This window comes from Atractosteus spatula, chromosome 5 (assembly GCF_055471065.1).
Source record: "Atractosteus spatula isolate fAtrSpa1 chromosome 5, fAtrSpa1.hap1, whole genome shotgun sequence".
Taxonomy (NCBI): domain Eukaryota; kingdom Metazoa; phylum Chordata; class Actinopteri; order Semionotiformes; family Lepisosteidae; genus Atractosteus; species Atractosteus spatula.
The window spans coordinates 32,371,659-32,396,898 of record NC_142710.1 but is presented as its reverse complement, the minus strand read 5'-3'; the positions used below and the strand labels follow the sequence as shown (position 1 = coordinate 32,396,898).

Here is a 25,240-nt window from a genome sequence, read left to right as displayed (position 1 = left end):
GTTTTTCTGTGAAACTCTGAAAATTGATCTCTGCAATCGCTGCATGTGTTTGGTTGGCCCCACTATCAGCCTCTCTGAGTTTTCAAAGTCAATCACACATTCAAGAATGTGGTCAGTCAGCATACATCAAACTGTGATCAATGCTGATTTATATTTCACCTAATAGACTGTATTTATTCTATTGTTCTGCATGCTTACCAGTGGATCATAAAGGTGGGAATGCTTACATCATTTCACCTTCTTCTTCCGTAAATAGCAAATCAGTTATTGCTAGTAATGCGCTAGTTTATAAATGTAAGCATAAGAAGCCATTGTCAGCCGCCAAAGCCTGCATTTCTGAAATCCTCCCCTCCAAATTCAAGCCGAAACTGGTGCCTTCTAGCAGTGGGTACCAAGAGAGGGAAGTACCTGCTGTGACGCACCCCAAAGCTCACAGCTGCGAAGACCTTCATGATGGCAGCTCCTTCTTTGACAGCAAGAGGGCAGTACTGAGAGAGGTGAGGCAGAGTGCGGATTCGCTGCTGCTGCAGGAAGGAAGTATGATGGGGAGGCGGGAAGGCAGCACCACCAGCCTTCAAGAGTACAGCTGCCAGAAAAGTGCCAGCCCTCCACGGAAGAGCAGCCCTGAGTTTGCTGCCATGTACAAAAACATGCACTACGTTCACCGCCCAGGGTCGCAGGGTTCCAGTCCTGGGGGGAGCGTGCGCAGCCTGGCCTCACAGTTCGAGAGAGAACGTGATGGGTATGGAGAGCCAGGTGAAGGGGAAGGCCTTGAGCGTGTCCCCCGTCACACTGTGTCCTCCCGGGTTACAGAGTTTGAGCAGATAATCCAGCGCTCATGTTCCCTGCCTGCTTTAGACAGTACCCACAATGCTCAGAGCCCTGGTCGGTCTCGTATGGCTTCTGCTTTCTCAGCTGAGTCTTTGCTTACAGAGCCCCCAAAGAGGGAAAAGGAGGAGACAGAGAGGCAGAGAGAGGTAAAGATAATGGTAAAAGGAGCCTGTCTGTCAGAGAGTGAGGTAGCAGAAGAGCTAGCTTCTTCAGAGTTCAGTGACGTGGTACCAGTGGACTCCCTCTCCACTGGCACTGAAACAGAGATTGACCGACTTTCTAATGCCTCTGCGGAGAGCTCTGCTAGCAGTAGCATCTTTCCTACCCACCACCACAAACCCAGCAAATGCAAAGGGGCCTGCCCTGCCTCTTACACCAGGTTTACCACCATCCGCAGGCATGAGAAGCAACAGGCCAAAGCCCAGGCTAAGCTAGCCACCCAAGAAAACAAGAATGTCTTCCCCAGAAACCTCTTTCTCATGGGCCCCATGCCCTTCCGGTTGAAGAAGCCACTGCAACAGCAGGAAGTGAAAAGAACCACGGCTGTGACTGTCACACGGAACCCACCTAACAGCCTGAAAGTAGACCAAGTGGATCACGGTACCCTGCAGGGTGTGCTGACAGAAGGCAAACCCATCATCCCACAGCGACAGTCCTCCTTGGAGGCAGTAGAGAGACTAAGTGCCAGAGACACACACCAAGAAGGCTTGCTTTCTTCCCCCAATGGGTGCTATGATGGTGTCTCTAATGGCAACAGTTGTTCGTTTGCTCTGGATGGCTTGGATCCCAACAACAATCCGCAACAGCTGGTGATGGGAGCATACCTCAGAGGTGGCTATTCCCGTACTTTGCAAGTGTCACTCCCATCTGTGTGGCCACTCATTTTGTTTGACCTATTTGTCCTTCCACCTGTGCTTTCTCTCTGTCTTCACACAGTGGTATTGCAATCTTCATTCCAGTCTGTCTGTCGTTTTGCTACCCGTTTTGATTGGCATCTTACCAGTGAATCCGTTTTTTCCCGTGTCATTTTTTTGGATTTATAGGCAATGTCTAAATTAAACGTATTCAAATACATGGCAAAAAATTGTAGTGGGTGATGGTTGTTGTGTGGAGAGATTACTGCAAACTTTGGTCATGTATAAGTGTCTATACATACTGTGTATATGTGTGTATACATATATGTATATACACAACGTTGTGTGCCATTGAAAACCTTTTCTTTATTTCCTGTGGTATGCAACCTACAGTCTCCCCTCGCCTTACTGTATATGTAGGCTAAAATAAATAAAGCACCTGGGGTTATCTGCCTTTTGCCTGGCCATAGACTTTTCTTTTACATTTTTGTTACACATGGAGGTTTACATTTAGTACTCTTGACATTCATCTCAGTGCTCATGACCATTTTTTGTTAAAACTGCCAAATTGCATTATTCTTATGCTTATTACACATCAGCTGGGCTGTTTTCTTTGAGGAATATCACATGCAAAATGATTGTTAACAACACTAAATGTAATGCCTGCTCTTAGTGTCTCACTGTATATTTATATAGGAGAATGCTGAAGCCAACTTTAAAAGAAAGTCAGGGATTGAGAAAGGGTGAATGTCTTTTAACTGTGAAAAGTACCAATTCTTCTCATCTTTTAAGTAGATTCTGATTCTCCGCGCCATTTTGCTCCTATGGAGCATTCAGAATATCCAGAAGACCTTGTCCGCAGACGCTATGATGACAAAGAGGTAATCTTTAATATAAACTTTTTTAGATAAAGGTTCAAGTTGCACCTTATTGAGTGTTCATGCCATTGCATTCCAGTGAACTAAAGTTACTTGTAACTAGATAAAAGTGTTTTACTTGTCTGTGTATTTCAGAGGTTTATGCTGATAGACTTTAAGATTAATAATTTAATAATAATAATAATAATAATAATAATAATAATAATAATAATAAATAAACTTCAATATTTATTACAGTTCAAATCCTGGCACTTAAGAGCAAACGATAGCAATTACAGTATAATCCTAAGATTATTACAAGACTTAAGTTATTAGATAATGTTTTTAGATAATGTGATAATTAGAAAATGCTCTGAGTTGAGAAAACTGTTGCTTTAGATACAGATTCTAAGATGTTTGTAAATTCTTAAAAATTGAGTTCCTGAATGTAAGAACTTTAAAGGCAGCACAGTATCTAGAAATAAGGATAATAAGCATGTTCGATCTTTACTCCACTCTAAATTACCCTCATTTAGTCAGAAAGCAGGAGCATGGAATGGAAGGTGCTTGTGATTCAGAATTGTCTGGGCCTGCTCTTTTAATCAGAGTAGTCTGGAGTTGTTTTCCTGCTTCTTTTCCACTGTGACTGTGCTGTCTTGAGTGGGTTGGCTTTTTTGCAAAAGTCGAGAGAGGAATGCCTCAGAACAGTCTTTGTTTCTGTTCAGTGGCCATGTGCCTGTCCTTTCCAACTTTCTATTCCAAGTAGCAAAGTATGGAATTTCCAGTGGTCAGAATGCAGCAGAGTTGATAAAAGGGGTTCAATTTAAAATGACAAGTACAGCCTAAATACTGTAGTGGCTTTCTTGGATTAATGAGACTAACAGTAATGTATTAAGTCTTTAACACCTTAAAACCTATCAGGTTTTAAGACACATTACACAACAAGACACATTACCTCTAAATGTGCAATACAAACTTAAGAAGCAGTGACAAATTTTACAGAACTGCTAAGGTGTTTTCATTGTTTTGTTCAAAACTAATAAACTGATTTACATTATTATAAGACATTTAATATAAATGTTTCTTTATTCCACCCAATCACTCTTCATGCTCATTACTGTAGTTTAACCTTTTTATATTAGTATCCTTTTACACACACAAAAACACACACATATATGCATTCTACGTATGTGTTTGTCACTGTAATCCCAGGACATTTAAAAAATAATAAAATCATTAACTTTATGCAATTTCCACGGCAGAAACTGTTAGAGGAGCAAAGAAGACTTAAGCGCGAACAAGAGGAGGCTGATATTGCATCTAGACGACACACTGGACTCTTTCTAACTCACCATCAGTTTATCACTAATGACCGATTTGGAGACCTCCTTAACGTTGATGATGCAGATAAGAGGAAATCTGGGTCCGAGGTCTGTTCCACTCACCTCAATCCGCTGCTTGACCCAAAGCAAGATTTGCCTCCCACATTATGTAATGCTGTAGGTCAACATCCGCTTCCAAGACTCGGAGCTCCCTGTGTAGAATTCTGCTTCCAAAATTAACCTGGCTGCTGCTTCTGGTACATGATGGTTCACACTGCCTGCTGTCATGGCATGTCTGCATCCCAGATGGCCAGTATTCCATGCTGATGCATGCGCCCAGGCATAACCCACATTCCATTCACCACTAAAAAAAGACAAGTCGGGAACATCAGTTTCGTTTTTGGGGGCCATTCAAGATGAAATATACAGTATAGATATTAATGTGTGAAATGAATCTTGCTTGGCTCCCGTAAAGCATTATTTTTCATTAAAATGTTTTTGGCAGACATAGCTAGAAAGTCGCTTGCTGATGTACTGTTTTCGTGTACTGTGCAGTCCTTGGAGCCTTCTGATTTTTTATCCATTCTCTTTTCTTAGTTTTCAGCCATCTTTTCAAAAGGTACCATTCAGATTCTCAATAGCTGTTTTGAATGCTGAGTGCTGTAAATGGTAGCTAGAAGGACAAAGCTGTCCACTTTCTGATGGTTGGGTTGTGGTCTATTCTATGAGATAGTATAGTTAAAATTAAGCTTTAAGCTTGGCCCACTGTTGGTGCCATTAAATATGATTAAGGCTGACAATCTGTTTGGGATAAAAAGAGTTTAATCCTGAGCAGAGTAGAGGCATTCCTGGGACTTCCACTATTCTTATTAATTTATCTTTTATAAAAGAATAAATATACTTTGGATCACCAAAGCCACTCATCTGGATCCCTTCATGGGCACAGAAAACCTAAAAAAGTATAATATTGATCTTGTCAGTTGCCACAACAGCTGGCAATTAAAAAATATTTTTTGTCAACTGTGTGACAAAGATCAGCATTTCCAGTATTACATGATTTGCATGAGATAGCTAAGTAACTGTAACTCAGGGGTAGTTTTCTGAAGAGACATGCTACTATGCAATTTCAATAAAGGCATAGGGAGGGAACCCTCTAAAGTTAGACCTTTTGAAATCCAGTATTTATATCCCATTGTATAGGAAAGTAACTATAGGAGAAAAAGGACAAATTTAAAACGACAGGCGAAGAGATTAATGTATTTTGGCATATACAGTATGCACTGGAGCTGTACTGTGAAGGTCCAAAACTACAGTATGTTAATATGATTTTTTTTGTGCACCTCACTGTTGGAAAAGGACTTGTGTTTTTTTTCCATGATATATGGCAATGTTAACTTCACAGGCTTCTTTAAAAGGAAAATTATCAATGGTCTTACACAGTCAGCAGAACTTGAACAAAAGTTGACTCTTAGCTTGCACTTGCTTTCATCTACACCCGTGCAGAACATTTTACATTATTTTCAGTATATAAAAAAATAAGCATGTTAAACTATGTTGGATAAATTCACAGTCCAATAAGTCAAGTTGAAATTGACCATAATCTCTTTGAACCGTATCAAAGACATTTTCAGTCTCTTCACTTTATTTTGAATTTTCAAAATCAAAGTTGACACAGCGTCTGCAGTGCCAAGGTTAATGAAGAAATAGCATGAGATTTCAGGAAGCTACCACTAGATGTCATTAACCATCCACAGTCATCACTTCCTGATACTAATGCTTTATGTTTAGTTTTATATTTCATCTGCTGTACTGTTCTCTCTGTGTAGATCAGATTTCGCTTTTCAATACTCACTTCAACACCTAATTATTTTTCTTGTAACATGTCTCATTATTGTTTTTCTCTCTACAACCTACAGATGACACCAGCTCGTGCCAGATTTGACTTTAAAGCTCAGACACTGAAGTGAGTACAGTTAAGTAGAATCACTTATGACTGTGCGCATAAACCACTGTATGTTTGCACTAGTATTTTGTATATAAAAAGGAAAACATATTTGTTATTGTTTTTCTTTAGGTTCTAACTAATTTAAGTACCTCCTTGTTTTATTATTAATGTGGAATTGAGTATTTCAGTTTAAAAATGACAACGTAGATATAACATTTCCGAATGTCTCTTGAATCTACATTCAAATAATGTGATATAATTTAATTAATTTAGACCTTTTGTAATATAGTAGCTAAATAACAAATAATTGCTTTCAATTCTCTGTTTTCACAATCTGGAGAAAATAGTAAAAATATTTTAACCTGTTTGTCTTGACTCCTCCTGTTTCATACTTTAAAAATCTTTCTACACATCCATCACAACTGGATTTTATGGTCATTTGTATAGAAAAGGGGAGTTGTCAAAGCAGGACTGCTTCTCCAAGGTGAGAATGGGCAGTATTTGTGAGAACAAACCAACTTTTTTTAGCTTAGTAGTTTTGTGTATATTTTGTGACAATCACCTATTTTTAGGTTCATTTTATGTACTGTAACAGCAATATCTGTGATCTAGTAGGTTTCTAATTCCCTTTGTATTGGGCTGATGTTCTGATAGGGAGCTGCCTTTCCAAAAAGGAGACATTGTCTACATCTATCGTCAGATTGATCAGAACTGGTATGAAGGAGAGCATCATGGAAGAGTGGGGATCTTTCCCCGCACTTATGTGGAGGTAACTGGACATCTATTATAGTATATAAATTGACTTAACATGACAAAATATTTAAAAGTCTATTAAATCTATTTATAACTGTTAAGATACTGTAAAGGTTTGTATTATTTACTATAGATTGAGTTTTAATGTGAAGCTGAATGCAACTTTCAATAAAGAATACATTTTAAAAAGTGTTTTAGGGGAAACTTATGCAAAGTCTCATCTTACTGTGTAATCAAATCACTGCTATTTCTTATTAGTGGGAATATATTAAGCACACAGTTAGTGTTTTATTCAAAACTGCATAATTGTTGTGTACAAAGTTTCTGCTCCACCCAGATAGCACAAAGTGTACTATTGTCGGTTTTTTACTCCTCACTTAGAAAGAATGTAATTAGCATCCCTACAGGTGATATAATGTCTTTGTACGGCTTAAAACTTCAATTTGTGGCCAATCTCACAGAATATAGAGCACATACTGTAACTCTAATGTAGTGAGATGCAAACTGACTGAATATTAATTATTTCAGGTGGGTAGCTGCATCATCATGCATAGGCTGCAAAGGAACAAGTAATAGGTTTATTCCATGCTGAAAAGAGAAGAAAGAAAACACAAGGTTTTGGCCATGGAGCCTTCTTCAGGTGTGTCAAAACTTAATTAATTAATAAAAAAATAATTAGCTGCCTTTGTTTATTGTTTTAGATCCTGCCACCAACAGAGAAGGCCCAGCCCAAAAAGTCAGCCCCAGTCCAGGTTCTGGAGTATGGAGAGGCCCTGGCTAGGTTTAACTTCACAGGGGACACAATTGTTGAAATGTCCTTCAGGAAGGTAAGTATTCCCTGTCCTGAAACAACTGGCGCTTAAATTCCATTTGTACCCACTGGTATTAGATGAAGATATTGTTTGTTTTAGATTTGTTAGCCCCTTTCATGCTTCTAATAAAAAATAAAATACACCTGTACTTATTGACTTATTCAGAAAAACATTTGTCCAAGGTTAGTTTTGGTTGATGTCTTTTTGGGGGTTATTGAGAGCAGCCCTCTGCATCTTGTACTACTGCCTCTCATTTCTTGAGGATAGAAGTACAAGTTCCTTCTTATAGGTTTTTTTGCTTAGCATAAAAGGTGATTTAAAAAGGTACTTAAAACAATACTTTTTAAGTTTTGTATGTTTGATGTTTATGACATTTATACTGTTAGCATTAAATAGTTTTAATTTTTAATTTTTAAAGAATTATAGATTCATTTGGATTTCCTCTATTGCTGTCAAAGGACTTGTTTCATTTTCCATATTACGGCATAATTTACTGATCAGTGTACATTTCCAATTTTGCCTCAGTGTGTGGTTTGTCCCAGTGATGTTTTCTGTTTATTGACCATGTCTTAATCCATATCAATCTAATACCTTTTATTCCAAATGATTTGTGAAATTGTAAATTAAATAAAACTGGATTAACTGATGAGTCTTTCACTCTCCTTGATGGAAGGGTTTTAAATCCCAGCTACTTCCCATTCTGTTGCAGGGAGAGAGGATCACACTGATCCGCAGGGTGGATGAGAACTGGTATGAGGGCAAAGTCTCAGGCACCAGTCGGCAGGGCATCTTCCCAGTCACCTATGTGGAGGTTCTCAAACGGCCTCGTGTTAAGAACGGAGTGGATTACCCAGACCCCCCAGTGAGCCAGTCTCCCAATCGCAGCCACACTGCATCACCGCAGGTACAGTACACCGCTAATCTCAGGCCTGAGAGAGAGGGTTCACAGCCGTTGTGTTAAGGCTTAATGACTAACAAATGCAGTACAAAGTCTGTTAATTATTTAAACACCTATTTCTTGGGATCTTAAATTAATTTCCCTTTAGTTACAATAAATAATGTGCTGAAGGTTGTCAATAGGGCTTTATTGCAATTTGCACACAATAAATTCATATAATAGCAAAACTGAAGAGAGAATGAAGTACAATATACAGTTGCAAGAAAACGTTTGTGAACCCTTGGGAGTTACCTGGATTTCTGCACTAATTACTCATAAAAAATGTGGTCTGATCTTCAGCTAAGTCACAAGAGACAAGGAGACAAGCAGATTGTGTTTGTCTATTATTGTGATTTAGTTGAAGATCAGACCACATTTTTATGAGTAATTAATCCAGAAATCCAGGTAATTCCAAAGGGTTCACAAACTTTGTCTTGCAACTGTATGTACAAGGATATAGTTTGTGACTGATGATATTGGTCAGTTTGGATTTCTAGTATATGTGTGGTGTACTGTACAGTATGTGTTTAGATTCTAGATCTGCACAGCCATCTCTGGCAACTTGGTATACCTAAAGACTGGTTGTTAGCTATAGATGATCATTGAATTAACTATGAGAATCATGTAACTCCGATTAATTCAGTTACATGAGTTTTAATGTGTTCTGTAAATATGACTGGGATAACTTCCTTGTCTCTGTAACTACACATGGTACTGTATATGTGGTAAAGAAGTTTCTTTGAAAAAATGAGCTAGATAAGGGGAAAAGTATTTTAAAAAACACTCCTAAAAAGGAGAACCAACATGTGTCCAACTAATAAAGGCCCATATTAACCTTAATATAAAATTAGTATTGTACTATATGTAAGGACATTGAGGATGAATTCATCATTAGCAGATTCCAGATTCCATCTAGCTATATGATATAGCTTAATATAGACTTTGATTTTTAATTTATTTAAATTGTAATGCCTTTAAATTAAAGATTTCTCAAAAAGTACATTCTAAATCAAATATCATGTTTGTGACTTTACCAACGGAGTATAAATACAAGATCAAGTTACACTCATTAGACATTTTTTTAACGTTGTTGCAGGTATTTGTCTTCCTGCGGTGTAGCTTTACATTCTTCCCCTCTGCATTATTCATCTTTATTCTTTTTTTTTCTCCTTCTTTCGTAAAGTGTGGCCACAACCGGCTGCTCTCTCCCACCCCTCCCCTGCGACGCGCCATCTCCCCTGAGGTGCAGGCCATCACCTCTGAGTGGATCTCCCTCACAGTGGGCCTGCCCCGCAGCGGCACCCCTGCTGGCACTCCCCCTCTCCCACCCCTGCCTGAGGGCTTCTACTCCTGTGGGGACTATATCTCTCCCTCCGCGGCCACCAGTCCAGTCCCTCCAGTCAGCAGCCCTTTGCGCAGCCCCCTGGGCCCCTCCCCTGCCAGCTCCCCGCTGCCCCCACCCTACCCCCCTCGCCCCCACTCCTCTTGCTTGGGCCCTGCTCCGTCTGTCACCTTCACGCCCCCCCAGGGAGAGGAACTCCTCCGGCGCTCCGCATCCCCCACGTGCTCCCCCAGCCTCGGCACCCCAAGAGGCTGGAGCCCCGAGGCGGGCTTTGTGGGAGGGAGCCCCCAGCAGAGGGGTCTGGCCATAGAGCTGGAGGAGAACCAGCTGTGCCAGGAGCTGCTCAATATTGTGCAGGGAGGAGAAGGCGCACAGGGAGGCAGGGAGAGCAGGCAGGAGGCCCTCAAAGAATGGCAGAGTAGCCCAGGAAAGGTATCCCCTGCATGGAGTGCAGTGTTGCAGTACTTAAATTCTTCTTTGTGTATTTCATACCTCAAAGGTCTCCTTTGAACTGCTTTGTAGCATGGTTGTTTTTGTACACACAGACTAGGATTATCGTTCTGGGCGATGAAGTAATATCAAAACAAATCTCTTGGCATAGCAATATAAAAGACATACTGTATGCATCAGAGTATTCAGTGTGCTTGGAAAGAAATTATCTAGCTGAATCTTTGTGAATATGCCAGAGAGATACTGTATGCATGGTTTGGAGAATCTTTTGTGTATTGCATGAAATTAAAATCATTAAAGTCATTAGCTGCTGTCATATTTGAAATTATCTGCTCAAATCACTAAGCCTTCCTAAAAGAAGGTTCTGTTTTCCGATAAACATTTGCACGTGGGTACTGTATATGTTCATAACTGAAAAAATTATCCCAATGTCTCCTCATCAACTAAATCATAGGGTGCCTTTAGTAGTGGAGGAAACTAAAATTGGTGATGTCTTGTAAGAGGTAATTGGGTGTTGTATTGTTTAATCTGTTAACACCTAGCTTTGTAAAACTGAAGCTTAAGAGTGGTATCACACCTGTACGTGTCTGTCAAGTGTAGTCGTGTCAGTTTGTTTTATGTATGTGACTAATATTATTTTTTATTCAGCGCAATCTGACTTAAGCAAACACAAACGAGAAGTAATAAAGCTTACGATCCGACTTTCAAAATTAATAAATCCTTCTTTTCCTTAAGAGAGGAGACCTGAACAGGTCTATTCATAGCCCCCCTCCCCCAGCCTCCATCTGCACTGCCCTTCTCTCTCATCCTTCAGCCACACCTGTCAGAGCCCCACCTAGGCTCAGGCCTCCAGGGCCACAGGTAATACCATCAGTGACAGCCTCCTTCCCTTCCAACAGCATGACAGTGCCAAGTGTGCCTCAGGATACAGTTGTAATAACCTCCAGACTAACAAACATTCCTTTAACTCATTGGCTTAAATGGGTAATGTACTGTTTGCAACGTTAACAAGACTGAGAACCGATTCAGTCTTTGCTGTTCCATTTTCCTTTCATTCACATTGGTAAAATAACAGTTTTATAACATTTTTATCTGTTATGTGGAATTGGACAGATGTTTTATTTCATGACTAGTGATATTAGACAGCAGCCTTACTACTTTCTACCCTGATCTCATCAGATTTCAGTAGAGTCTGTGTAAGCTGAGTAAGACTGGGCCTGTTCATTACTGAGATGGGAGACTTTTCCTTTTAGGAAAACCAGTTTGCTGCTGTAAAAGTTTAAGGTGGAACAGATTTTGGCAGTTTTCCCCTGGACGAATACTCCAGTATGGTGCCTGTGTAGGAAGTGCAGTAATGTCTTTCAGACATTAAACTGGGTCCTGATAAAGTGGTAATTTGAGATTCCATCGTACCATTTAAAAGAGTAGGGGTGTTTACCTTTATCCTGGCTAAATTCTACTCTGGACTTATGCAAGCTGTCCTTCCTAAATGTTCTCATTAATTCAATTGTTAGAGTTTTTTTACATTTCCTCTCCTGATCTATTGTCTAGTTTTTGCTGATTTGCTTTGTAGTTGTGTGTTGTGTAGTTACAGGTGTTCAAATGGCTGCCACATATCACTCAGGACTTAGTGCACTTTAGTGATGGATGATGTGAGTCCCTTTTTGAGATATTTTGAGGAAAAAAATCAGTGAAATCATTATTATTGTGTTATACTGAGAATCAAAAGAAACACTATCCATATATGCTGGAAAGAGAAGCAAAGAAATCTTGTGTTTCTGTCAGCATGGAATAAACCTTTACTTGTTGCTTTGGAGCCTACACATGCTGACACAGCTACCTACAGTATGTGAACTATCACATATTTTTTTAGAAAAATAACATACTGTAATTTTTGTTATTTTTCCAATTGTTCTACATCATTGAGATTCAGTTAACTGGGGGCAAGCAATGAAGTGATTAAATTTGTTGAAGCTTGTTGAAAATCAGGAAGAAAAACACTGAAAGGATGTAAAATGCCCTGTTTATTACGTAAATAATGCCTTCATGCCACTGGTTGGAGCATTACCTGATCTGGATTTACCAGTAGTGGCGCTGAGTCCTCTGAGTTTAATCTAATTTTTGTGTAGACCACCCTGTACATCAGTGATTGTGCCAAAGAAGTGGAGAACGATCTACAAATTGTTGTGTAAAAAAGATAAATCCATTGGGAGGTCCAAGTGTGATGATCTGGACCACTTGTGATTTATGACACCCTGACTGCAGGGCACTAAATTGTCCAAGTCCTGGGACATCACTTACTATCTTTTGTGTGGGCTCATTCTGTGTGAGAAAATTCTAGGAGGACAGTCTGTAGATGACTTACTCACCAGACTTAAGCCCTATTAAACAATTGCTTAGTGACCAGTGAACAGGCACGTGCTTGTCCAGGCTCTGTGAACGGAATGGAACAGCATCATCTTCGCTGCGGTGAAAAGCGTCCATGTTGATCATCATTTTGATGACACATGCTTATCAGCATAGTGTTTTTCCAAATGCCATGGTTATTCGGTAAAGTGTTTGTGTACCTAGAGTACTATAAAAATGTTATAGTATGTTGTCATACTATAACTATAATCATACTATAGATGTTTTGTCATTATCCTGATAAATGCTCTAAAAAAGGTAAATTGATGTGCTCTTCAAATACTATAATGCTATAATGAAGGATCAATTTAATTTACATGTAAAACTAATATAATCATTACTTACTGGCAGACATTGTTTTTAATGAAAGTAAAAACATTCAACTTCATCCAACCCAGGCAAGTACATACTGTAGGTGATACTGTAAGTGCCACAGGAAAGCAATGCTTTGTTGAAACATTCTAAGTGTTAGTTAACACTTTGATCAGTGTAGTTTTCACTGAAATGTAGTTTATAATAAAGAAAAGTAGCATTTGTACAGCAAGTGATATTTCTAAAATTTCAGTAAAATTGGAAATGTGTTTTTAAAATCTGTCCTTAAAAACTGGGGTGTGAGACAGAATTTATGGCAGACTTCTATGATTGAGTTCTCGCAGTTGATACAGGGTGTGTGCCTGTTACCTTCATGTTGTAATTATACTGTAGCTCTGTTGCAATTGTTAAAATGAATTATACAGGATTATGGATAAGAAGGTATTTTGTTCAGATATTATCTTACACAACTACAGTAGGTGCACCTTTGTGTTGTTGTTTTATTTGTTTTTCTGTTATTGATTTCAACTGTTAAGAAAACCTCATTTGGATATTTTATGAATAAAAGCTCAGGATTTGTAGCAGCGGTGTAATGGAATTCATTTCTTATTTATTTTACAAGAACTTATTTAAAAGTTTGAATCTTTTCTATACATTATGGCTATTCAATATTTGCGATCCTACAACAAAATCATGGGCCTGAACAATCTTTGTATCATGAACCTTTATCAAGCTTTATTGTGGATTCTTTAGTCTTCTGTGGCGGTTACTTTATGGGCCATTTCCAATAGTGACTGCATAATGAAGCTTGCAGTACGGTGGTGTGATTTTTGCTTGTTGAGTTATTAACTCCCTTTATCATCTCTGTGAACCACACAGAACATCCCCTTAACTGTTTGATTCTTTACTAACTAAGCTTGTCTTCTGAACATTCATGTCAGGACAAACAAGGTCTTGGTATGTGCTTGGTAATTCAGCATGCAGCAATGTGAAAATATATTAACTAATGTCACCTTTTTCTCCCCTGAATATTTAGCTTGTGCAGAATGAGACTGGGTACCATGGGCAGACCTCAAGAAGTCCAGTTATACTGTCTGATATTCCAGCTAATGTTATGAATGCCAACTCTTTTGCGGTAAGATGCAATAGACTTCAGTGAACTACTGTACATTGCACAAAGCAGAATTGTGAAATAGTATGCCTACCCCAGTTTACCATTAATTGTACATATTGTCTTTGAAATTAAACACTCTGAAAATAATTGTATGCTTCTAAAAAGCTGTGGAGTTCAAAATTCACATTCAGATACAGAATACTATAAAGAGTGGAAAATAAAATATTTAGTAAAATCTCAGACACTCGGCAATAAACAAACAACAGCTATGTTGTATTGATGTAGTAATGTATTAAAATACATAATAATTCTTTGTTTTTAATTGTTTAGATATAGGAATTTCTAATCTTTAATATTTTATTGTGCCTTTCTTGTGCAGAAATACCTATTTATATTAAGATAAAATATGTAAAGGATTCATTTTTTTATTTTTGAACTAGTCAATGTATTCTTTGTCTTTGAATCTGTTATTATTGTTCCTATACGTAATATTTCTTAACAGTCTCTGCCTTTAGATGCACCTTTCTGTTTTTCAGCACCCCAGTTCGTTTACGTGCTCTGTCCCTTGGCTTGTGTTCAGATGCTGTGTTGTACATAACCACTAATTTGCTGCTTATCCTTCTTTCTTTGCAAGCACAGAGACATTGCTAGGTCAGGAGGTGTGTTGTACAGTTCAATGACTGAAATATTTAGACCCAGCGCATTTTCATCAAAGACCATTCTGAAATTTTTGAAACCCCAAAAGCTATTGCAGACACTGTAACTTGCTGTCAGAGTGCATTACCAAGGCAGCACTTCTCAAAAGAAGCAAGGGAAGTAAGAGAAACACATTGCATCACACAATATATAGTATGTAGCAAAATATTAATTGGAGAAACTTAATTAAGCTAGAAGTATTTAAGATGTACACAATTATGTGAAATTAATTGCATTTACAGAAACAAAAGACAGTAAATATTACTGCTGCCCAACATTGGCATTCCATTTACTATATATTAGCATTTAGAACCTTTTTTCTAGCAACGTCTCTGCTCTTTTCATTAAGTCAAACTGATTGAAATATCCTTTTTGCTTCCTTGCGACCAATAACATTTGCCAAACTTTCTCCTTTCTAATTTGCCTCGTGATCACAGCCCTCCCACCATTCATTGAGATCAGGACCAGAGCTCACAGACTCTGAAAAGAGTTATGTGGTAAGAAATGGGTAATACAGTGGCCTTTAATCGTACCCTCAAAGAGACTAATTCCCTAAGCAGAGAAGTGATATACTTAATTGAATGATTTGAAAAATATAAAAAAGAATTTTCAAAAATGTTGTTTTGCTGTTCGAGGGTTAATTTAAGTTAAAGTTCTGCTTTGCCCAGTTTTTGGTGATGTGCAGGTCTGAAAATGAAATTGTGGCAAAGAATCTTGAAATTTCCTCATTCACGTATTATTTTTCTACTTTCAGAAGAGACTGTGGCATTTGCTGCATAAATATTAACAAATTAACCGTTTAGTTTGAATTATCATTTTAAAAAGCTATGAATGTTCAATATTTTTTTATAAATCTAAAAGTGAACATGCAAAAATATGACTATGCAAACATGATGTCCATATGTATTTTCATATTTTCAGTTAAATTAGTGTGAAGTAATCAAAATTCTAGTTTGAACTTTTTGAGGTAGTTTGACATTACCAGAAGTCAGCTTGTACCTTAAGTTGTACATTATTAAGAAGATCCCAGCTAGGTTATGTCTGTTCTTTATTGTTCTACACACTGCAGTATTCCTCTCCTGTTAATTGGCTGCAGACTGCAGTGCTTTGAAAAACGTTCTTGCGTTTTTTCTTCATTTAGAGGATGGTTTTGGGAAACTTGCTGTACTATTAGTGTTCTGTCATCTTGCTCTGTTAATAACTCACACAATTGACTGCATGTCCTTAGGCAGGACCTTAACTGCAGCTGTTAACTCACAAATTGCTTAGTCTTCGCATTATTCTTTGGTATCTATGACAATTTCACATGCACTTATTCTGTATCTTGCCTGTTTTCCATGCTTACCTTTGGATTCCTCCTTCATCTGTCCTGGCTTTTACGGACCCCCTGATGTTGTTACTTACTGGACTCATTTGATGCGTCTGGAATGCTCCTCTTCTCCTCTCCTAACCTGCCCTCCCCAAACTCCATCTCTTTTCCGTGCTGACTGTCTGCGTTGATGGCGGGGGGGATCGGCCTGTCCTTCCTGTTTGCACTGTATCTGTGTGCTGTATCTGCTTCCCAGGAAGCGGTCTGCAATGAGATCATGAATATTGCAGAAAAGTCTGTCCATTACTGCAGCACCCTCTCCCATCCCCTTGACTCTAGCCGCAGACTGTCTTCTAATCACAGTAAACAATCTTTCATAATTTCTCAGCAACCCCAGGCTCAACAGCATAGGAGCAGTCCTGATCAGAACCGGACCAGCTGTGAAGTGTAAGTTCTGCCCCCACATCTCAGCACATTGCTGAAAGACTGAAGCCTCTCAGCAGACACTTTATATTTTGTCTGACTCAGTGGGAAACTGTAAAGCAGATTTATTTGTGTTGTCAGCTCTGAAAGGTTTAGTCTTGTCAAATCAAATCATTTTAGTGCTTGATTTGTGTATATTTTTGGAAATTAAGAAATGAAAAGGTGTTTCACTAGAAGTAAAAAATTGGATTAAATTACAGAAATACAGTACGTACTTCTAGGCAATCACCTATTTGTCAGTAAGACTGTCAAGCAGTTGACTAATAGAAAATGCCACAAGAAAGAACAATTTTTTTCATGTTATTGCCACAAAAACCTCATTTTAAGTACATGGGTATGCTTTAGGAGAGGCCACAGTGCACAGAGGAACTTAAAGGTCCACGCTATACGTGGAAATGAAGTTGCTTTTTGGTCTGGGTGATTGTGATTGCTCTGATCACAGACTTTGAAGTCACCAGTTCTAATCTGTTATCTCTCAATCTTTAGCTTCCAAGCCCTGTACAGTTATGTGCCACAGAATGAAGATGAGCTGGAGCTCCGGGAAGGCGATGTTGTCAATGTCATGGAGAAGTGTGATGATGGCTGGTTTGTTGGTAAGTACCAATTCTTTTTTTTTTCCCTTTTGGTTTGGCTTCATCTGGCCAGATAATAATAATTTTTCTAGGTAATAATAATAATAATAATAATAATAATAATAATAATAATAATAATTCTTCCTTTCCTGAAAAAAGTACTCTTTCAGAGTGAAACACAAAATATCAACTGCAGAGGAAAAAACTTTTTTTTCTCTTTTCTAATGAATACAGAAAGAGAGTAATTGAATAATTATGTACTGTAAAGCCTTTTCATATTGAGAAAATTCCATTTTAAATTGCTTGCACATTATATCCGTCCATTTTCTAACCACTTTTCTAACCACTCTCGCTGGGACGACAGTTCATCGCAGGGCACACAAAGACACAAACATGCACACTCTCACACTAGAGCCAGTTCTCCCAGAATCCAATTAATCTGCCACTATTTCTCTGGACTGAGAGAGGAAGACAGAGCACCCGGTAAAAACATAGTCATCACGATTTAAAATCCTTCAATCAAATCCAGATTCCGATTAATTACACATTGGTAAAGACAGTTTTCTTTTTTCATTTCAACCTCTAGGTACTTCCAGAAGAACAAAGCACTTTGGCACCTTCCCTGGGAACTATGTGAAGCCTCTCCATTTGTAAACATTGCTCTTCCAAATGGACACTAACAATAACACAGCATCCCCCAGCAGCCTCTTCAGTTACCATTTGGGAAACTTTGGGACTTTTAAAAAAATGTGAACACACCTTTCTTTGCTGTTGAGCTGGAGGTTTGGGTGAGCATTTCAAGGTCAAGTAGAAGTGGATGAGGCATGTGATTATATGGTAAGAGGTTCTTCTGAGAAGCATGGCCATTGTCTCAGTTTCAGATTATGTGCAGGACTAGAACGACAGGGAGTGCTGAGGATTCACTGCCTCAACTCTTCTGCCTGGTACTCACTGTCACTTTGCTTGCTGCACCAGCCCAATTTGTGCAAACTCTTGATATCTAAAAGCAACTGCCTGATAAACCTTCAGCAGAGAAGTTTTATAAGTCTTTGTGAAGCTGTGTGCTGTCCACTGATCTGTGGCTCTAAGCAGAATAATTATTTGAATTTCAACAATATGAAGATCTCATATGTAATAATGAGCAAGATTTGGTTTAGAGGAACTTCTTAGTGAAGGACCTTAAGAGAGTACTTGAAAAAAAAATCTATAGAAAGTGCTTCTTGTGCTTTATTTGACTTTGTTATACAGATACCTGTATACTATCAAATTTAAAGTCTCATATCAAAGTACTGAAAACTTTTCTGTTGAAATACCTTTTTTCCAGATGCACATTTCTGTACATATCATTGAAAGCTGTAATTCAGAGTGTAGGATAACTTTCCAAGGGCTTGCAACCTTTTCTTGGAGACAGTGCAGGAATCAGCAGATGAGGGCATACCCACAGAATATAAGAAAGGCCATTGAAGATGGAATTTTACATGTTGCCCATTTAGGTTTAATCAGGAGGATTTCTTTTTTGACCCATCTTGACTGATTAAAGCTAAAGTTTAATGGTTTTATGAAAGGAAAAAGTTCAATAGGAAAGGCTATTTTCATTATACCACCACCAGCTTTTAACCAGTACTGCCAAGCAAATGCTTCTACATAACCCCGACTCTTTCTCTTACCTAAGAGAGTAATAAAGTATCTTTAAATATGAGACAACTTAATTGTATTTTTGATTGAACATGTCATTTACCAGGCAGAGTTGCAGGAATAATTTAGTATGCTATCCTTTTCACAGAACATCATCTTTGCATAAAAGAGTGAAAAAAATACCTATTTTTATGCTGATAACTTTTTTAGAGAGAAATATAACAAAAGTAATTGGATTACTAACATATTAAAATGCAGAAGTTACAGCTGCCCACTTCCAAAATTAAGATGCTCAAGATGTGGAAAGCACAGTTCTCTGTGTGTGTGGAGAGGGAAAACTGCATGGAGGAAGGTTTCCATCAAAATCCCAGAACTCCAAAAATGGTCATTTAAATAAAGAAATAAGTCTAAAGTCTGAGACTTCTGGAGTTCTGAGACTTTGAACTCCAGAAGTTCAAAGATAAAAATGATTTTTTAAATGATTTTAGTTTGAAGGGTGACATTTAAATCAAACCATAATTCTTGTGTGGCATGAAATATGCAAATTCTGGATTCACTCAGTTGTTCCTAACAACACAGTGATTCCCTAAAGATAATGAAGAACAATTATGATTTTTTGTCATACAGTAGGTATTCCAAAATGCCATGTATCCACTCTGCAGTCCTCAGTGAATTACTGGCAAACATGACTAAAATAGCATAAATTGAAAAACAGATCTATGCACTAAAACAGCTTAGTTATACTGTACAATTTACTAGTTTTAATTTACAATTTACAGGTCAAGTACGTTACCTTGACATATTTGAAATTTAGTTTATAGAACAGCTAAATTCAGATTGGGCACCATAAGAATGCTTGACAGCATTTTATAAAAGCTGTTTCATCAGCAGTGGCCTAATGTTAACTCATGTTAAAAATTAGAACAGACTAGCTTTTAAATTTTGAGCATCTACTACAGATTTCAGAGTGGAGCAGGGTAGTTTGTCTTTGTGACATTTGACTTCCAGATATTTTTCATCTTTTATGTAGTGAATTGTTCTATTTCAAGGTTGTAGCCTTTGACGTTTCAGATTTTAGTTGGGTTTTTTTCAAAGCCTGATCACCATTTCTAAAGTTTTGGGAATTTGGCAAGAATGTAACTTTAAAACAGCTTGACGAAAGTACAGTATGATTGTAAATATGTATATTTGATTTTGTACAGAATGTGTACTTATCCTGTATAGAAAATAATTTAATAGAGATGGATTTAAAAGCGAGAGGAAAAAACGAGACGGCAGTTATGGAGCTCTTTGATTTTACCGGTTTATTCACCTGAAGGATTTTAGTAAAGCACACAACACAAAAAGTGTCTAGCACAGAAAAACACATGCACTAAAATAGACTAAAAAAGTGTCTTGCTACCACCTTGTGGGGATCTCCTAGCCCTCATATTATGTATGATTTAGGAAATTTTGTGTTTTCTTTTTTGCCTTTGTTGTTTTTATCTAATTTAAAAATATCCCCAGAAATGTATTACTCACCTGTAGCAGTGTAGTACAAGTTTAAAAATACCTAATAAAATGTTTACAGTATGCTGACTGTATATAACAAGATGCTTCTAATACATTTTATTTACCATTTTCTGTATGCTGCGGTTCATTCTAAATGCTCTTTGCAGCATTTTGTGTTTAATTTACTTCTGATAGTACTGCTTTATGATTTCACAATATGAATTACAAGGATCTATTTACAGTGTACTGCTGTGATTGCTAAATTCAGTATTATGCAATATTTAATAAACTTTATTCAAACATGTCTGGAAAACAATGTTTTTGTCAACATTATTATTGTTGTTTGTATACAGGTATGCCCATTATAGGGTTTCCATGCGTTGCAAATACAACATTTAGCTACAAGGCCTTGGCTGGAAACTTTTTGTTGCTTTATTTCAAGATTTTATCTTCAAAAAACTCTTTATTGCAACATGTAAAACCTTTGAATATTTTCCTTTACCAAATCTTTTACCTCTTTTGGGGCACCAATATCATAACTTTTTATTTGGTTATTAAGTTATACTATTTTAAAAACGGACATTTTATTGAGCTGCTAGTTATTGATAGAGTTGGTACTGTAGTTGCCTTCAGTACCATAGAATCAAACATTTTTATGAAACCCCATTTATCATTGCCAAGTTGCTGTGATCAAGGAGAGTCAGAAGACCCATCATATCCCATTAGAAATGTGCTTGTGTATGCAAGCTTCTGTTGTCTGCAGTCAAGCAGAACAGAATTCAAGTAAAGTATTGACTACAAGGTGTACACAGCTCCAATCATGTTCATTACTTATGGTGCTCAGTAAGTGATGGATAGCTGTTTGGGATCATGTTATACATAAATAAAACTCTATTCCAGTTTTTTTGTAGCCACTGTTGTGTTTCGTTAGGTAATTAAGGCTGAATTTTATACTCTGAGACCTCATCCTACCACACAAGTACTCATTAGGTTTTCTGTGATTAGTATGTATCCCTACATACGTTAATTTTAATGCTCTAGTTGTAGTTTTTGAAAGCAAATTGGTAGTGTTCATGGAAATTAAAATGCCTAGAAACCTGAGATACGAATGATGAGAGACAGGTTCAAACTGAGGAGTTAGCAAAGGTAAAGCAGCAATTTCTTCTGTCTCTTGGTTTCTGTTGTATAATGTATTTGCTATCTTGGCATGACTTCCTGTAAAATGTTGAGAGGATAGTGTTTATCCTGAGGTTTGTCTGTCTACTTATAGAGACATTTCCTGATATATTCATACCAACCCCATCATATTATAGACTGTATCATTGCCCTGGCTTCCTCCATGGTCTGCAATCCTCTTCTAGAGAGTTGGCATGTCAAGAGTGTCATGTTGCCTAGGGGGAGTGTGCCAGTCAAATTCAGGGAACCTAAGTATAATCATTGTCTGACACTGAGGATTCACAAAGTTCTTACATTTTCAAAGAAAAGGGGAAACATTTTATAGAGCAATTGGGAGAGAAAAAGAAATTTGACAGATTCATAATTCATGTTGGATTACTCATATCGTGTATATTTTTGGGATGGTGCAAACCAGCATTCAATCTGTTAACATTTTTTTACTTGTTTCTTAGCTGTAATTTTTTATAATGGACAAACAAACACAGCATGCGAGGGGGTGGCCAAGCTTTAATATACAGTAGATAAGCAAATAAGAATCCTTTTGAAAATATAATACATTAACCCCAAAAAATCAATAGATTTCAAGTTTATTTGACTAAACAAATGTGGCTTCTTGTGTAGTAGTCTGTGCTAATTTCCAGTGTTTTTTCAGGCATTACTGATTTCCAGAGACATCTACAGATCCGTATCTAAGTTATTGATTTGGCCATAAATTACTGTCGGTTGCCCCATACAAACTTGACTTAATGACAATGGTATATGGAAGTTAAAAGAGAAAAATGTGAGTTGCATGCTAATGCTAATCCATTAAATGCTAACTTAAATGCTTTTATAGGATGTTGTTCACCAAGTTCACCCATTTAAGCCCAAAACACAAAAGTACTAGTAGCCCTTAACACCACCAAACACTGAAAGTTCTAGTGTTTTTTCTGTCACTTTTTAAAGATTTCTCAAACTGGCAAGTATTTCCTCAACTGTAGACCAGTTATTCCAAGATACTGTTGATCCAGCTGTTTCCCATCAAATGAATATCTACAGTTTAAAGCAAGACCTTAGAAGATTATGTTAAAAGAGTAAAAATATGCAGTTTTTTCCCCTACAGGATTTTTTTTTACTTGTTTTTGTTATGTGTACTTTCTAATATTCCCAGAATGGAGCTTTCTAGTTTTGTATTAGATTTAGTTAATCCTTTTTGTACATTTAATACAGTATCTGTCCATTATTAATGTGGTGATATGAGTACTTTTTCAAAATTAGCAGGTGTCCACTGAGTTTTGGTATTAAATAGGGGAATGCATACATACAAAGCTTTGGAAAAATACTGAAAAATGTCATTTGTTTAGGCAATTTTGCTGATTTTGTTTTTATTTTATATATACTATACATGCCAGCTTGTACTTTATGATTGATATGAGATATCTTGATCATGGGCAGTCACATTTGAAGTGAACCAGGCCTCCATGAGTAGGCTCACAATACATGATAATGGCCAACCCTATCTGGTGAAATGTTTTAATAAGTGGGAGGTTTAGATCCAGTCTATTTATATTGGCAAAAATAGGTAGTTATACTTGGACTTCAGCCTGAATTGAGAGCCTGATATAGGTCTGGAAAAAAGTATGGGTGTATCTTAAATTCATGGAAATTGGTGGAGGGTTTAAAAATATGCTATGTTACAGACTGCTTTACAATGTCTCATACAGTAGTATGATTTACCCTAAGTGCATTTTTAATAGTATTACTTAAAGTTAAACAATGACATTATAATTATTTGGCTGAAAATGTAGCCAAATCAAGAGGTTCTAATTAACTTTTTCTAATATCAATATTTTGGTGCCCATTTACAGTTGAGTTTGTCATAGCAATGTTGTAAAAGGATACAGCTGCAGAGTCTTCACACAAACCTGCCAGTCTAGAGGTCAGAGTCATTAGTCCACAACAGCATATGAACCAGTGTTCCTAGATTAGTATCACCAAGACAAAAGTATTTTTTTTAAGTAATATCCAGAAAATACACACTTTTGATGAGTCCATGGACTGTATATATTTTCTCTGTGGTGTTAACACCTGGTGTTTTTTTTCTTAACAAGAAAACAAAGCAGAAAGATGGAAAGTGGCGACCTGTCAAAATACTATGACAAGAGGGAAATGTATGTGTTATTTATTTTCATTGTGTAACATTTTGGATTTGCTATTTCATAAAAAGGGGTGGTGTTTTTTTTTTCTCCTGCCCTTTGATAAAGCATTTAAAGAAAATATAGAGAATGACAATGTAGAATCCTTTGAATAAGATTAGTTTTAATTTGGGTTTTAGATACTGTATATACTTGTTGAAGAATAAGCAGAATATATTTGAAACAGCTACTGAACTGCTTCCCAGTTCAGGGCTCCTTTATATTTAAAATCTAAAATCTTTTAATGTTACCTCATAATCTTCTCTTCCAAATTTTCTGGGAATCACACATGAAACAAGATTAGATGTCTGCTTTTACATATAATGTAAAATACAAAGATCAATTCTCACTTCTTTAATAAGTGTAAGATAATTGTTATGAATCTAACATCTTTGGGGGGGAAAGGACAAACTCCTATGTGCTGTACATAATAAGGAAGGTTTGTTTCTCATGGGAATACCTTTAATTCTCTGTCAACTTTTATACTTTCACTGCAACCCTACACTTATTTAAGCAAAGTGAATTAATTCCAGTAAGAAAATCACTGCTTATAAAAGGGAAATAAGACTGAAAGGCTAAAATATTGTATACACAAAACAGCTTGTACACAAAAAAAACACTGAAATGTCTAAATGTATATCCTCAGGTGTTGATGGAAAATTGCTGAAAATCGGAGGTACAGTATATTGACAGATAATTTCTAATGCACCATGCTATCCTTAGTGGTATATGATATATTGGATCAATACATAATGAAATATCCTAGATTGTACAATTCAATCTTCAGACTTAAATCCAATTAAACATGCATTTTAAATACTGAAGAAAAAAATGAATTCCAAAGAATCCAGGAATAGGCAAGAACTCAAAATGGTGAAAGAAACTAAAAATATTACAAGAAGAATTTGATGAGATCAATGGATTGCAGACTTCATGTTATTGCCAGACTTTGTTCCAACACTGTCCGTAACAACGAGATGAACTCTGGCTCTGTTCGGGAGCTTGTCCACTTGCTCAGGGAGGTCTACAATCTGGGCACTGCATATGAGATTCCCTATCACTTGTGCACATTACACTGTCTACACCTTTAATAATCAAGTTCCCCACAGCCACTACTTCCCTTTTACTAGGGGCAGAGCTCAGATCTGTCTACAATATGGCCTGGAAACTGTGGAAACAATCTCTAGTGATGCAAACCCTTCCTTGAGGCTGTAGCCTATTCTCACCCAGTTCTTTTTCCTGCTCATAGATCTGAGTGCCGAGATAATTAGACAGGGTCTCAAGTCGTTTGATTATAAACACAACAGACTCAATATCCCAATAGCCAATCATCCTGCAAACACTCTCTGCAATGGCCTCCTAATGACATTTCTTTCATCTTGTTTATTAAATACCCCTTTTAACCCAGACCAAGGTTCCCAAAACAGAGATTAAGCATTTAGATAATTTACAATGCATACACAACTTTAATGTTTAACATGCTGCTTTTTTCACATTAAGAATGAATACAATATCTTATTTAAAAACATAAGAGTTAAGGCCTAGGTATTGTCAGATACCCACTCTTTTCTACTGCACTGTACATACTGTATAGACTAATATATGGTATATACAGGGTATGTGGATTGTTTTATTGTTAAATATTTTAAATGCTGCACATTCACAGTTATTTCAATACTCAAGATGCGGCCTTTAAAAGTAATTAGAGTGTACTCCATCACCGTTTCTGTTCAGATAAGCCACACAGCTCTTTATACTCTGTCCGGAAT

General features: G+C 37.2%; 1 protein-coding gene across 2 annotated transcripts in view; it reads left to right on the top strand.

The window, feature by feature from the left end:
* Positions 1–20,434, top strand: part of sorbs1 (sorbin and SH3 domain containing 1) — an 81,966-nt gene extending 61,532 nt beyond the window's left edge. The window contains exons 25-37 of one of the 2 annotated variants that reach the window (XM_088915453.1): positions 202–1,662; positions 2,478–2,566; positions 3,805–4,041; positions 5,781–5,827; positions 6,464–6,578; positions 7,264–7,389; positions 8,084–8,278; positions 9,495–10,085; positions 10,839–10,964; positions 13,858–13,956; positions 16,329–16,387; positions 16,910–17,016; positions 17,582–20,421. In XM_088915453.1, the coding sequence (XP_088771579.1) occupies positions 202–1,662; positions 2,478–2,566; positions 3,805–4,041; positions 5,781–5,827; positions 6,464–6,578; positions 7,264–7,389; positions 8,084–8,278; positions 9,495–10,085; positions 10,839–10,964; positions 13,858–13,956; positions 16,329–16,387; positions 16,910–17,016; positions 17,582–17,649 (3,320 nt within the window). In that variant the 3' untranslated portion in view covers positions 17,650–20,421. Of the gene's footprint in view, positions 1–201; positions 1,663–2,477; positions 2,567–3,804; positions 4,042–5,780; positions 5,828–6,463; positions 6,579–7,263; positions 7,390–8,083; positions 8,279–9,494; positions 10,086–10,838; positions 10,965–13,857; positions 13,957–16,328; positions 16,388–16,909; positions 17,017–17,581 lie in introns of both variants that reach the window. The other variant, XM_088915452.1, reaches the window with a different exon arrangement.
* The last annotated feature ends 4,806 nt before the right edge of the window (positions 20,435–25,240 follow it).